The sequence below is a fragment of the Mirounga angustirostris genome, unplaced genomic scaffold, assembly GCF_029215605.1.
Source record: "Mirounga angustirostris isolate CCGP_5_RB_7025 unplaced genomic scaffold, mMirAng1.0.hap1 SCAF_11, whole genome shotgun sequence".
Lineage (NCBI taxonomy): Eukaryota > Metazoa > Chordata > Mammalia > Carnivora > Phocidae > Mirounga > Mirounga angustirostris.
In genome coordinates, this window is record NW_026991719.1 from 1283308 (window position 1) to 1298638 (window position 15331).

The 15331-nt window shown below is 46.8% G+C and overlaps 1 protein-coding gene across 3 annotated transcripts in view; it reads right to left on the reverse strand.

The window, feature by feature from the left end:
• DHRSX (dehydrogenase/reductase X-linked) overlaps positions 1–15331 on the reverse strand; it is a 155488-nt gene that overhangs the window by 6485 nt on the left and 133672 nt on the right. For 2 of the 3 annotated variants that reach the window (XR_010406008.1, XM_045873976.2), the window contains exon 7: positions 1891–2138. Coding sequence is in view for 2 of the 3 variants with exons in the window: in XM_045873976.2 (XP_045729932.1) it covers positions 1935–2138 (204 nt within the window). In the remaining variant the exon portion in view is untranslated. Of the gene's footprint in view, positions 1–1679; positions 2139–15331 lie in introns of those variants that run through there. The other variant, XM_064573675.1, reaches the window with a different exon arrangement.

Sequence of the window (15331 nt, forward strand, 5' to 3'; positions counted from 1 at the left end):
GAGACCAACTGGATATAATTCCAAAGACCCTCCACCTCTGTCCGACTGCCAGTGCATGGACCACCCTTCATGTTCCTGGCAGACAAGCTGCCTCTGCTTACAGATATGGGAGGAACCAGAAGAAAATGTCCAGCTCAGGTGGGCTCTGATGAACTGTGATCAACACCCGTGACTGGGCATCAAATATGTTTATGGCTACTTCAGTACTATGGTTTAACTATAATCAGGCCCTACAGATGTGTCTAGGAAGGATGCCAAGAGAAAAGTTAACTGACATTCTGAGTGGGGAACAACCCAGGAGAAGGTCATGTATGGCAATGTGATGGTGAGGGGGAAATCAGGGCCCATTCCTTTACCTTTTGCCCAAAACAAATAGTGAGCAAAGTCAGGAACATCCTTCCTTGTCCCACAGGATGTTGTACTGAGTGATTACAGACCCTTCTCCTCATTCCTGTCCTGTAGAACCCTCCTGGGAATTGCCATCCAGATCCCTCTCCTGGTCCCTGTCCTACCGAGCTCCATGGTTGGCTGCTGACCAGACCTCTCTCCTCATTCCTGTCCTACAGAACCCCATAGGGAATGCTATCTAAGACCCCTCTCTTTCTCCTGTCCTACAAAAACCCAGGGTGAGTGGTTTACAGACCCCTCTCCTAGCCCCTGTTCTATAGAACCCCATGGGGATTGCTGTCCAGACCCTTCCCTCCTCCCTGTCCTACAGAACCCCATGGGGAGTGCTATGTAAGACCCCCCTCTTCCTCCTGTCCTACAAAAACCCAGAGTGACTGGTTTACAGACCCCTCTCCTCGACCCTGTTCTATAGAACCCCATGGGGATTGCTCTCCAGACCCTTCCCTCCTCCCTGTCCTACAGAACGCCATGTTGAGTGTCGACCAGACCCTTCTACTCATCCCTGTCCTACAGAACCTCATGGTGAGTGCTGTGCAGACTCCTTTCCTCATCCTTGTCCTATGGAACCCCATGGTGAGTGCCGATCAGACCCTTCCCTCCTCCCTGTCCTATAGAACCCCATGGGGAGTGCTGTGCAGACTCCTCTCTCATCCCTGTCCTACAGAACCCCATGGTAAGTGCTGTGCAGACCCTTCCCTCCTCCCTGTCCTACAGAACCCCATGGGGAGTGCTGTGTAGACTCCTCTCTCATCCCTGTCCTACAGAACCCCATGGTGAGTGCTGTGCAGACTCTACCCTCCTCCCTGTCCTACAGAACTCCCTGGTGAGTTCCATCCAGACCCGTCTCATCCTGTCCTAGAGAACCATACAGGGAATGCTGTCTGGGACCCTGTCCTCCCACCCATTGCACAGAATCCCTGACACGTCTGGTTATATTCGCATGACTCACAGGCTTGAGCTCATGACAGCAACTCTGGGGACTACAGGTAGCACCCAGGACCAGGTCACTGTCAAAGTGTGGAGTAGAATATGAGTTGTCACCTGAGCCTTAACCCAACAGACTGAGGAAGGCTCATGTCTCTGTTTCACAGACCCAAGAGTCAAACCTGGGTGTCCGGAATAATGGGTGAGTGGAAGAACAAAGGGCACAGGGGACCCTGAACCCTCTACAGCTCCAGTGGTTCATACTCCCTTGAAAGAGCTTGCCTCACCTGGAATGTGTCTCCTCAAAGCTGGTCCCTGCCCTGTGCTCAACAAGGAAGACTGCACAGTTGGGTTAGGCAGCATTTAATTGTTCATAGCACTTGTAGCAATTTGGCAGACAACTTATGGCTCGGGACCACCTACTTGGGAATTACATTTAATGTTCCTTTTGGTCCTTGACTTCCTGCAAAGGCATGACAGCAGACAGGAGACCTTTGGGGACACAGCCCCAAAGGCAGGCAGCTATGAAAAATGCGGGCACGGGGATCTGTCACAGACCTGTGTTTGGTGGACTGAAGGCAAGGTCTTCCCCGACGTGGCAACTACCCCGAGAAGGTGTCCTGGGTCATGTCAGTGATGCCGGTCATCTGGCAACTCCTGGCCCACAGTTCTCTTTGAAGATCTAGATCATACGTGATCTTGAGAGACTTGGTCTCTTTCTCATTGTAAAGGTAGCGGCCGCCAATTCCTTCCAGGTCCGGGGTGACCGCTGCATAGACAGATGTCCAGGCTCCCTCATCTGGAGTCTGTGGGGAGAAGGAAGAAGGCCAGTATGTGTCAGTGTTCAGAGTAGAGCGCATGGGATTCTCAGGACCCCCACTGATGTTGTTGGGCTAGACACAGCACGCTCACCACCGGGGTCGGGAAACTCAAGCAGAAAGCCATATGTACAACCTAGCCGAGCTGATGGGTTAATCCATTTCCATAGGCAAAAATGCGTATTAAAATCCCTGATGTGGACAGTCAAGTTCTGCAACTCCCGATGAAGCCATAATGCATATGAACTGGCTCAAAGGGGATGAATGCTGAGCCTCTGTGTTAAAGCAACACTAGTTGGCAACCGGGTGAAATGTGACCACCTTGCAGAAAGGTTCTTGGCGTCAATGCAGCACGGTGAGCTTCCCGTGGGGATGGAAGAGTTCCCAGGCTATGGTCACTGCTTAGGGGGAAAGCAAAGTCCAAGTAGAAGCTTGAAACGTAGAGAACACATGAGGACTGGAACTCTTGTTCCGACGGAATGCGGCAACATGTGAACACGACACACTCTGCATTCTGGGGTGGGTGTCTGAGTGACCAGTGGGTTAGCATGGTCAGTGGGTGCCAGCGAGCTAGGAGGAGCTCAAGAGATTGGAAATGGTGGGAACCAAGGCATCTCCGTCCAGGGCTGTGATTCCAGATCCAGAAACCAACAGAATTTCCCCCTCGCTTCTTAATGTCAGGATAAAGACTTTTTCAAGAGCTTATCTTGTTTAATCTTATGGAAATCTGCTCAATCTGCCCCATCCACTCTAGAGCTTCTTATGTGTCTCTCTAAGTCTACACAGCTGACCCCTGAACAAAACAGGTTTGAACTGCGTGCGTCCACTTAGATGCGGATTTTTTCGGTAAAGGTAGCAAAATTCCATAAATGTGTTTTCTCTTCCTTAGGATTTTCTTAACCACGTTTTCTTTGTCTGGCTTATTCTATTGTGATAATCCAGTGCATAATACATGCAACGTACAATATATGGGTTAATCTACTGTTTATGGCATCAGTAAGGCTTCTAGGCTTAGTAGTAGGCTATGAGTAGTGAAGCTTTGGGGAGTCACAGTGATACCTGGATTTTCAGCTGCGTGGGGGGTTGGCATTCCCATGCACACACACTCATATGCACACACATACTTCCATGCATGCATGCACATTCACAATCATACACATAAACTCACATGCACACATGTATTCACATGTATAGGTACTCACACACACTCATATACTCACATGCACACACACTCATACCCACATGCATGCATACATTCACATATATACATATATACTCACACACACTCATATACTCACACCCACATACATGCATATTCACATACATACATATATACTCATACACACTCATACTCACATGCACACACACATACTCGTACCCACATACATGCATTCACATACATACATATATACTCACACACACTCATATTCTGACGCACACACATACATTCTCACACACATACACACACACATACTCATGCACATGCATATGCTCACATGGACACACACATATACTCATATGCACACACATATGCTTATAGGCACACACACAGATGCACACATACACACCGACGTACCCACGCACACATTTACACACAGACATACACACTGTCACCCAAGCTGGCAGGCAGCTCTGCTGACATATAAAGGGGTAGAAAAAAAGAGCTGTTTCTTGGCTATAATGCATCTTATGAAGAATTAATCACATCCACTTACCCAACTATCATGTGCTTAAATACATGATAGATGCTAGGTTTCAAAATGCAACCGCTGATCGTTTGTAGAACATTTCAAAGCCTTGGGCTTATAATGAAGACGGAAATGAGATTTCATTTGTATTCTTTAATTCCTAAATGTTTTGACAGCTCATGAAATAGATGCTTTTATTCATTTATTTCACATTACATCTCATATCACATCCTAATCATCACCGATCAGAGCAATTATAGGCTGTGCCCATGCAAAAGGGAGGGTGCCATGATAAATGCTGAGATACACATGTGTATGTATAAACATGCACACATACACATGCTCACATGCACTCACACACTCATCCACATGCACGCACATGTGCTCACAGACTCACCCACATGCACACACACATGCTCCCATGCACACATATATGCTCACACACACATACTCTCACATGCACTCACCCACACATATAGTCACACACACACACAAGCTCACATGCACACACACATATTCACCCACGTGATGCACACTAGCCCACGTGCACACACAGGTGCTCACCCACAAGCTCTCATACACAGTCACAGACATTCGCACATACACGACTTTAACCTTTGGGAATTTATCTGCATTCCCTGGAGGTGGAGGAGACACCCAAGAATTTCAGGACCTGGGTTCAAATTTCTGTGTCACCACCCGTTAACTGTGAGATCTTCACTGAATCATCGTCCCTCTTAAGCCTATTTCCTTTCCCGGAAAACAATAATTGTAGAAATAGTTTTCCCACACAATTGTCAGGGAGAAACGCATGACATCTTACGAGGGAAAGGCTTTTGGCAAATATAAACACAATTGCAAATGATAAACAGTAAGCACGACAGGGGTGACCATATTGTGTGCTGGGCATTGTGCCAAGCACTAACACCCATTGTACGGATGAGGACCCGAGGCTCAGAGAAAACTTGTCTTTTCCCCAGGGCACACAGCTGGTGGGTGGAGGAGCTAGGATTCGAACCCAGGGCCACCAGCTCCCTGGTCAACATCCTCACCCATAGCATGTGCTGACTTCTCCAAGAAATGACTCTAGAGGCTGGGAGATGTAGGCAGGAGAGTGGGTTTGGGGAGACTTCTGAGTCCAAGTGAGCTCTTGCAGCAAGAAATGTCTCATGCAGGGAGAGAGCCACCAGAGCCGCTTAACCAGAGGGAAGAATGTCCACGGGGCACAGCTCCTGCCTCTGTCTGGGCAGCAGGCTTCCTGCTGAGCTGGAAGGCTGAACATCAACATCAACAATGCCTGAAATGAGCTGGACTATGTCCCCCCAAATCCGTATGTTGAAGTCCTCACCCCCAGGACCTCAGAACAGGGCTGTGTTTGGAAGTGGGGATCTTTAAAGAGGGGATTAAGGTAAAATGAGGTTGTTGGTGTGAACCCTAATCCAACAGGACTTGTGTTCTTATAAAAAGAGGGGATGAGGACACAGATTCCCCCAGAGGACAACCACCTGAGGACACAGGGAGGACACAGGATCTACACGCCAAGGAGAGAGGACTCAGGAGGAACCAGCCTCGGCCCCGCCTGGATCTCAGACTCCCACCCTCGGCCCCGCCTGGATCTCAGACTCCCAGCCTCCAGGACTGAGAGACAACGAATGTCTGTTGTTAAAGCCACCCCGTCTCTGGTACATTGTCATGGCAGCCCGGACAGACTAATTCAGCATCCAAATGATTCCTCTTCTCCGACTGGGAATGTTAGCCTATGGAGGGCTGCAGCTGTGCACACACACCTTTTCCAGGGAACAGCTGCTTATACCTCTACTCATCTGCTGCATTCAGACTCATGGGAGGGACATGCTCAGGTTCTGCCAGATAGACCTAAGACCAGCAAAGACCCCAACAGGCAGGAGATGCTTCTTAAATATGTGTCCAGTGAAGGCATATGTCCTATTATAGACTGAATGTGCACGCCCCTTCCCTCCAATTCATATGTGGAAGCCCTAACCCTCAATGGCATGGTATTAGCAGGCGGAGCCTTTGGGAGGTGATTACGGTTACATGAGGTCATGAGGGTGGGAGCCCCCATGATGGGACTGGTGTCCTCATAAGAAGAGGAGGAGACACCTCTTCCTCCCTCCATCACGTGAGGACACAGACAGATGGCCATGCGTGTCCAGCAGAAAGGTCCTGGGAGAAACTAGTGCTGGCCACGCCTGGATCTCAGATTTTCAGTCTCCAGCCTATGAGCAATAAGTACCTGTTTTCAAACATCTCCAGTCTGTGGGATTCTGTTAAAGCCACCCAAGCTGATGAATGCATGTCCCAACACCAAGATCTATATTTGAATGACGCTGTGTTCTAGGTCATGAAAAAAACCACAGAGAAGAGACAACCACTTGTTTTTTCCTGAATCTCTCTGAGCTAGAACCCTGCACACCACAGTCAGTGGGAGCATGAGAAACACCTGCACCATACACTTCCTTTTTCTACTCCTTCTCTCTTTGCTTACTTTTCCTTTGTTTTTATTTGTTTTTATGTTATCACCTGACGTCTTGCACCTGTGGCTCATGGTGCAGCGAACCACCATTGGCTGGGCACCCGGTCATAGGCTGGATGTCCCCAGGGAGCCACCATACATATACACTGACAAGGAAATCCACGTGGGTTAACTGCTAAAGGGGCCGGCATAGAGCCCTGCGGCTCTCAAAGATCTTTTGCACTGTGATTCTTCCTTACTAACTCAACGCTTCCTGTAGGGATGCCATGTTGGCAAAAAGGCAAGCTCAAAAGGCTTCCTCTCCTATGACCTCTACAGTCCGTCCTTGCATGGTGAACATGTAGATGATATTTCATGACTAATAAGCTCAAGCTTGGGGATGTTCATTCCAAGCAAAGAGAGTTATTAATCCTTTCTTCTTCCTCGGGATCACTGCTTGGGTCATTTGGTGATGAAACTTCACGTCCTAGAGAAGCTCACTGGAGCCCATGACCTGCCAAGAGCTCCAGGCTCATGAAACTCCAACACACTAATGATCGCCAACCAGAACAGGTTAATGAGGCAGAACCTCTAGCGTAATTTGCCAAGGAGTATCAGTAGGAACACAGTTGATGAAATTCAAAGCTGCTCTTGTCTAACAAGAAAATGGACATTTTGTGCTGGTTTCTATAACCACGCTCCCCTATCAGAGTTTTCTAAGCTGAGCATGAAATTCCACAACTTATTCACTATTTGTTTTTTTGTTTTGTTTAATTCATCTGTAGGAATTGTCTCCTCTAGGAAAGTACCTGGGATCCAGGTACTCAGCTGTGTTCAAAAATGTCTGGGAGGGGCGCCTGGGTAGCTCAGTCATTAAGCGTCTGCCTTCAGCTCAGGTCATGATCTCAGGGTCCTGGGATTGAGCCCCGCATTGGGCTCCCTGCTCAGCGGAGAGCCTGCTTCTCCCTCTCCCTCTGCTGCTCCCCCTGCTTGTCCTCTCTCTCTCTGTGTCTGTCTCTGTCAAATAAATAAATAAAAAATCTTTAAAAAAATGGGAATTCAGGTCCATGATGATAAGCATCATGGAGACAAACTGGAAAGTATCTAATTAAGATGGATATGCAGAAAGACCCAAATCAGCTCTGGTTTTTTTTTTTCTCTCTCTCTCTCTGGCCTCAAGGAGAACCAAGGGCAGATGACCAGCTTCAAATTAGTGCACCTGCAGATCTACTGAACCCCCCAGCAAAATTTGATCATCTGTCCCTGTGCAGTTTTAGTTGAGATGATCTGTCTTCCAGCTCATTCCCGGGATGATGAAGCGTGTTTTCTGGGCGCTGGGTGCAGAAAAATCAGTCGGCTTCTGAATAGATAAGAAGGTCCTCTAAACAATGCTCCCTCTGGCATAAATAACATATCCCATTTTATCTACAGCTTGTAAAAAAAATTAAAAAAAGATCATCCTTAAAGATTTGTAAGATGTCTAAAATGTGAAACCGAACCCAAGAGTGGATGTGTTGCTTTTATCAGAGGCAGGAGGACCACTAAAGAACCAGATGTCCGCTGGGAGACCAGGGAAGAGGGCTCCGTGTATTTATAGTTAAAGGTTTTCTCTGCATGAAGCCACGGCTGGAGTTGGAAGCTATGCACCCCGTTTCAATTCGATTCAGCACAACAATTCGTTTATTAAATGCTCACCAATGTCTTGTGGGCTCTTGGGGCAAAGAAAGGCAGTTTTGAAAATAACCCCCACCACCATGGAGCTGACAATAGGCAGGGACTATGGGTTGATGGTTGGGCACAAGCGCATGAAAAAAAATAATAAAATAAGAAGCATATTTAGTAGAAAGAGGATGGAATTTAAAATGTGCTATTTAAGAGCTGCAAGCAATGTATGGTTGGAAGGAAACATGAATGCCTTATAATTACATAATTACATAGGGCTTTACAGTTTTGGAAATGCTTTCACATATATTATGTTAGCAATTTTCACAACAATCTGATGAGATATTATTATCCAGAATTAACAAATTACCAAAGCAAGAGGCATCGCAGAGGGTGGGAAGAAGGAAGGGGTGGCCAGATCTTGGTTCCTCCAGAGACCTCTCCATCTTGGTCCTTAATCTGCCTCCCTATAAGCCCATCCCCCATGCCAATAGCTTCCTTTCTCATCTCCTTCCCTATCTTCACCTTTGAAATGAAAACCTGACCTCGCTCTCCTTTGAGCCACGGACACATTTATGGCAGCCCAGTTGGCATTGGAATTAAACACCCTACTTACCCACCTCAAGGTCAAGCATCCCCAAATCCCCACCTGGGCATTTCCCATCACCCCATCTCTTGGATAGGCACCACCATTACCCTCACTTTCCTGAGTGATAAACCCCTGAATTATCCTTGAGTCTTTATTTATTCACATCCCAGAGTCAACCAGTCAAGATGTCTTAATTTTATCTCTGGACTAGTTTTTGGAATGATTTTCCTCCCTCTTCACCACGTCCAGTACCACCTCCACCACTGCAATGGTCTGAAAGCTGACCCCAGGTGCCCCCATGTCCTGCAGTCCATTGGATGCTTTGTAGGCTGGATGGGTCTGATCCTGTAACCTTCTCACTGACATTTCTCAACAGGCACCCAGCCCTAACATCCTAAGGTGGCCATTGCTTCTAACACATGATAAGCTTCTCTCCTTGTACACCTGAAATAGGGCTGGGAACAGCTGCTCTTGGGAGAATTGAGACACGGGTAGCTCAGATCATTTCCCAGTCTTGGGTTCAGATGGGGGACACAGCTAAGAAAGAGGTGGTGTCAGTTTGACCACCCACCATCTTGAACTACTTTCTGCATCACATATAGTTCCAGCATTGCTCATGGATCCTGGCCTAGCCTTCAGTCCACCTTCAGAGGCTCCATCCCCAGCAAAGCCTTCTCCTCCTGCCCCAACACGAGGGAAGACTACTGCCACCATATTTGTCCTTTTGTCACTCATGAAATGCTCAAAGTCAAACCGAGCGATAACTGGTAGAGTTCCCAGAACCCAGGGTGCAACTATGGGACATGCCCACTCTGATGCCCCAGTGATCAGTCTTGATCACTCTACATCTGGAGGGGTGCATGAGATGTCATCAATGCCTGAACGAACATCATGCACTGACTCCCTGCTCCAAGCCTCCTGTGTGAGCCCACCTGATATGTGTACTCTTCATGATATACCTGTGAGGTGGGTCTTATCCCACCAGCTTTACAGGGAAGCGGCTGAAGCCAACACACTGGGCAAAGACACAAGAGGGCGGTCTTGAGAGCTGAGATCCAAGGAAGGTGAACGTAAGAGTTTCCTTTGGCTATTCTTGGTGAATGATCAAAAACTTGGTGGCTTAATATAGCACAGATTTATCATCTTAAAATTATACAAGGTCAGAAGTCTAAAATGAATCTCAATGGTCTAAAACCTGGGGGGTTGGCAAGGGCTGTATTCCTGCTGGATGCTCCAGGTGAGAGTCTGTCTCCTTGTCCCCGTCCTTCTCTGACTCGAACCCTCCATCCTCTCCTCTCTTATGAGGATCCCTGTGATGACACTGGGTTCCCCTGGATCATCGGGGATCTCCTACCTCCCAGGGTGGAGGAGTAATGGTGGTAGGTCCCTATGGCATGATAGAAGGTCAACTGAAGGTTGCTGTTAATTCAGCGTGCTTGAATGCTGACGGATGATGGGGAAAAGCTGATGATGCAGAGGTGGGGAGAAGGATCGCTGGACGTGTGTCCTTGACTTGATTAATTAAACGTGCCACCCTCCTGGCACATCCATCAAAAAGCAATCAAACGACCCTGTGACTGGGTTGATTCAAATGCATATTAAAGAGAACCAAACATCACTAGTCATATAGGTTGTTGTAACGGGGGCACATTCTACACTGTCAATTTGATCCTTTTTAATTGGATATGGGTGTATAAAGTGATTTCAAAGAGGCCCAGCATTGTTTGGCATGAGCTCTGCACAGGGGTCCCGATGCACCCAGCACTGAGAATCATGCTTTTTCGCGGTACCCACGGATCCCAAGGCAGTAACGCAGGCAGATAGGGATGACGTCCCGATGCAACGGGACCAACACCTGAGAGATGCAGGTTTTCTGCATCGGCACTGGCTTCACTGGGTCTCACAGCCTCTGAAAAGCTTCGTCTACACACGCACAAAGCCTGACAGAGCACATGCATACAGAGTGGTCTTCATTTGTGAACATGCTAAACCTCTCGTCTTTACAAACGCCTCCTGGTTTCTCTCAAGGAACAAAGTGGCTCGCCCAGGTGAGTGGCTCTGAATTTGCAATCCAGGGCATGATTTCCAGGGAGGCACCGACGGAGGTTTACTGGTATAAAACAACGCCACCGTATGATATAAAAGAACAGAAAGAGAAACGCGTCCATGTAAGTAATACGTGCATACACAGTGATCATTATAAAGAGGGCATCATAGCCTCCGCTGGGCTACAGATTTTGTTCTGTTTCCTTATCCCATTTTTACTTCATTTCCATGGTAATGAATATTCTTCCACGACTTAGTCTTACAGCTTCCATAATCTTCTCTCTTCTGTACAGAGGCACCATCATGCAGACAGCGTCCTGAGGTTATTTTTAATCCAAAAGGGCAGATGCTGCACAACGCGTTCCCAGGAGCTCGTGGCCAGGTCTCGGGCAGGCCAAGTGTGGATGCTTTCCTGGCGAAAGAAAATATTTCGAAATCCCTCTGCTTGGGGAAGTAGACACCAAATGATGCGTCGGTAGGAAGGCAAATTGAAAGTGAAGGAAGGTAATTAAGCCCTAAAGGGAGCTCAGGGACACGGCTGACTTCATGAAAGGTGCTCGGAGCAGGCATGGAAGGCAGACTCCGAGAAGAGGTTCGGTGACTGTCCTCATTAATCCCGAAACTTGAAGAAACAGACAATTATCGAAGGGACGATGCTGTCAACGCTGACTTGAGAAGAGGGAGGAATCCTCAAGAAAGCAATACACATTAAAGATAATTTTGAAACCTGAATCGGAATCATCCTTTTGAAAATTCCCAAACCCAGAGAGTTTGCAAAGGCTAATACTTCCAGTCTGCAAATGCAGAGAGTTGTCATTATAATTACATTAGGCTGAAGCGTAAGAGAGAAAAATACAGGGAAAAATGAGCTTCTTGATTATCTCATTGTTTGGCTTTTTTTTTTTTTAAACAAATCATCAAAACTTTGGTATCCCAACTTGACAAAAATAGCACGGAAGGGGATCTATAGCGCCGGGGTAAATATCAATACAGAAGTCATCAATGAAGTGGCTGGGGAATGGAATCCTCTGGTGTAATGGAGAATAATGCTCTATGACAGCAAGAAACATTCCAGAAATCGGGGGCCGTTCATTTTAGAGTAACATACTGAACCACGTTATCCAGATAAGGGGGTTAAAGCAAACAAAAACATAATCATCTCTCTAGATCCGAGTCAGCAAACATTTTCTGTAAAGGGCCAGACAGGAAATATTTCTCACTTTGTGGGCCATCTGGTCTCTGTCCTAACCACTAGGCTCTGCCTTTATAACAGGGACAACACGTAAATGAAAAAGCATGTGTGTCAATAAAACTTTATTGACAAACCCATGTGGCCAGCCCGTGGCCCATAGGTTGCCTATGGAGTGAACTGTTTTGTTTTGTTTTGGTAAAATTCAACATTCATACCTCATTCAAGGGAAAAGTAAAGTCAGAATGATATGCAGCATCGTACATAACAAAGTACAATATGCAAATGCTAATAAATATAAGAGAGAGACATAACATGTTTTGCCCTCAAAATGGAAAATAAGATATGAGTCACCTACACCATCTATTATTTAACTGCCTATAGCATATAGGTAAGAACATTTTTTTTTTTAAAGATTTTATTTATTTATTTGAGAGAGAGAGAATGAGAGAGAGCAAGCACATGAGAAGGGGGAGGGTCCGAGGGAGAAGCAGGTTCCTTGCTGAGCAGGGAGCCCGATGCGGGACTCGATCTTGGGACTCCAGGATCATGACCTGAGCCGAAGGCAGTCGCTTAACCAACTGAGCCACCCGGGCGCCCCGGTAAGAACATTTTCAAGAGAAGCATACATATTAGAAAGAAGGGGGAATATGATATTGACACATTAATCAATATGGCTTGAAAATTAAATTGAAATTAAATTAAATGGACTGAAAAATCTATTAAAAACAGGACATCAGTGATAGAATCAATAAAGACTTAAGGCCTGAGGCATTCTCAGTACTTGGAGCATGTTTTGGTAAAACTGTCCTTGAAAGCCCAACAGAATGCTCCAGAAAACGTGGACAGGAACATCTTCTAGAACCTTCTCATGCCAGAGCCTGCCATGTTCCCTAGAGAAACTGGGACAGAAGCAGACATGGAGATGTATGATTGATCCTTTACAGCAATACTGCTGGAAACCCCAAAGAACTGGAAACACCACAGATGTTCCTGATCCTGTGGATGGATCTAAGCCATGTTGTATATGCATGTGGAATATACTTCACCAGGACAGAACCCAATAATCTACTTCTCCACGTGTCCACAGGGACTGATGTCAAACAGTTAATATGGAGAACTGTGTGTTCAATTGGGTCCCCCCGGCCCAAATACAAGTTGAAGTCCTAGCCCCTAGTATGTGTGAATATGACATTATTTGGAAATAGTGTCTTTGCAGATGTGATGAAGTAAAGGATCTGAGATGAGCTCATCCTGGATCAGGGTGGCCCTAAATCCAATGGCAGGTGTCCTTGTAAGAGACAGAAGAGGACACACTGACACAGAGGAGAAGCCACCTGAAGACAGAGGCAGACATGGGAGGGACACGGCCACCAGCCCAGGGACACCTGAGCCCCAGAAATTGGAAGAGGCAGGAAAGACCTTCCCCTGGAGCCTCAGGAGGGAACATGGCCTTGCCCCACCTGGATCTCAGTGGTCCTGCCCCACCTGGATCTGAGACATCTGGTCTCCAGAATTGGGGGAGGATGAATCTGTGTGGTTTTAGCCATTTGGTTTGTGGTCATTTGTTACAGCTTCCCCTAGGTAACTAATCTTATATGAGCAAAAAAAGCAAATCACAGATATTACTCTACTTACTTAAGGGTCAAGGAATGCAAAGTTAAATTTCAGAGACACACGCGTGAGACATTTATAACGAGAAACAAGAAAACAGCTGATGCTACGCGTGGGTTAGGGGTTAGTTCTTGCAGGTGCATTTGGGGAAAAGGGTGGGCACATCCACGTGGTGCACTCACTTATCACCGACTTTTAAGTGTTTCACGTATTTTGCTGTATTCACGGTTTGCAGTATTTTTAATAAAACCTATTCGCAACAGAAACAAACATCAAAAGTTCATAAAACAATTAGGAATAAATGCAATAGGAAAGGTATGGGCAATTACTGAGAATTAGTAAAATACCCCTGAAAAGCATTAGGATTCTGGTCACCACTTCCAAGATATGGGGTTACTCCCCACACCACCAAGCAATTTGCAGACACCATCTGGGTGTCCTATAATCCAACTCAGTTCTGACCTATCTACCTGTGATGGGGTTTTGGAATATAAGTGAGGTTCAGTGTGGTGAGGTCCGGAGCCAACGACCAAGAAAGAATTCTTGAGATTCTTTGGTGCAAACGGTGGTTTATTAAGCACAGGGACAGGACCCTTGGGCAGGAAGAGCTGCTGCCCGGGGGTTGTGAGGAGTGGCTGATTATAGACATGGGGTTGGGAGTGGTAAGGAAAAAGGAAGGTTTCAAAGGATTTTCATACGTTAAGGAAGACTTACAGGATACCAGAGGTCTCGCCATTGTCAAGTTAAGGTCGTTTTCCCCTATAGCAAGGTATTAACAGCAAGATAGTTGGGAGCTTCCTGGAGGAACACTACACTCTGCCCCCTTCAAGTATCTGCCAATGGACCGCAGGTTATAAGGACATTTAATTGTATTTACATTCCCTTCTGGAAGCTATTGCTAAGGCTTTTGTAAGTAAACTGAGGGAGACTCGTCTCTTGCAGGATTGTGATCTCTGTAAATTAACTATTTGTTTTTCCTTTAGGGCAGCCGGGAGTGCCCGAGGAATGTCACATATATCCCATGGGGGGTGTTGTGGGGTGTCAGCGTCTGCTTTGTCCTCAGTTTCCCTTCTGCTCTCTCACCACCTGGACATGGCGTCAGATCCCCCAGGGCTCAGCCCTACAAGACGGCCCTTCACCCCTTGGGTCAGACGCCAATCACAAATCCAGGTTGACACCCGTGGTTCTGACCCACCAGCTACAGATCAGACATTCCCAGGACCTCCTCCTCGGGTTACAACGATCTGCTAGAGCGACTCACAGAGCCCAAGGAAACGTGTTACTCACTAGATCACGGGTTTATTATGAAAGGCTGTAGCTCAGGAACAGCCAGATGAAGTGATGTATGGGGCCAGGTGTGGGGGGAAGGGCGTGGAGCTTCCATGGTCTCACCAGGTGCACCCCTCTCCCCAAACCCCTATGTGTTCCCAAACCCAGAAGCTCTTCGAACCCTGTCCTTTTCATTTTCTAGAAAGGGAGACTATATTGCAGAGGCATGATGGATTAAATCATTGGCCACTAGGGATTGAGTCAACCTCCAGCGCCTCTCCTCTCCCTAGAGGTCAGGGGGTGGGGCAGAAAGTGCCAAGCTTCTAATCACGTGGTTGGTTCCCCTGGCAACCAGCCCCATCCTTGGGGGCTTTCCAAAAGCCACCTCATTCACATAACAGAAGAAACCTCCATCACTCTCCTCACCGGAAATTCCAAGGATTTTAGGAGCTCTCTGCCAGAAACAGGACTAAGACCAAACATATATTTTTATTGTAAGTCACAAAATCGCAAGCATCAAGAAAGAAACAAGCGAAAGGAAAGACAACTTATTCTCAGACAAAAAATATCACTCTGTGAAATCTCAATGTCCCCACACCAAATTAAGTTATAAATCCCTCCCAATTAAGTTTTGTTCTAATGGTTATCCTA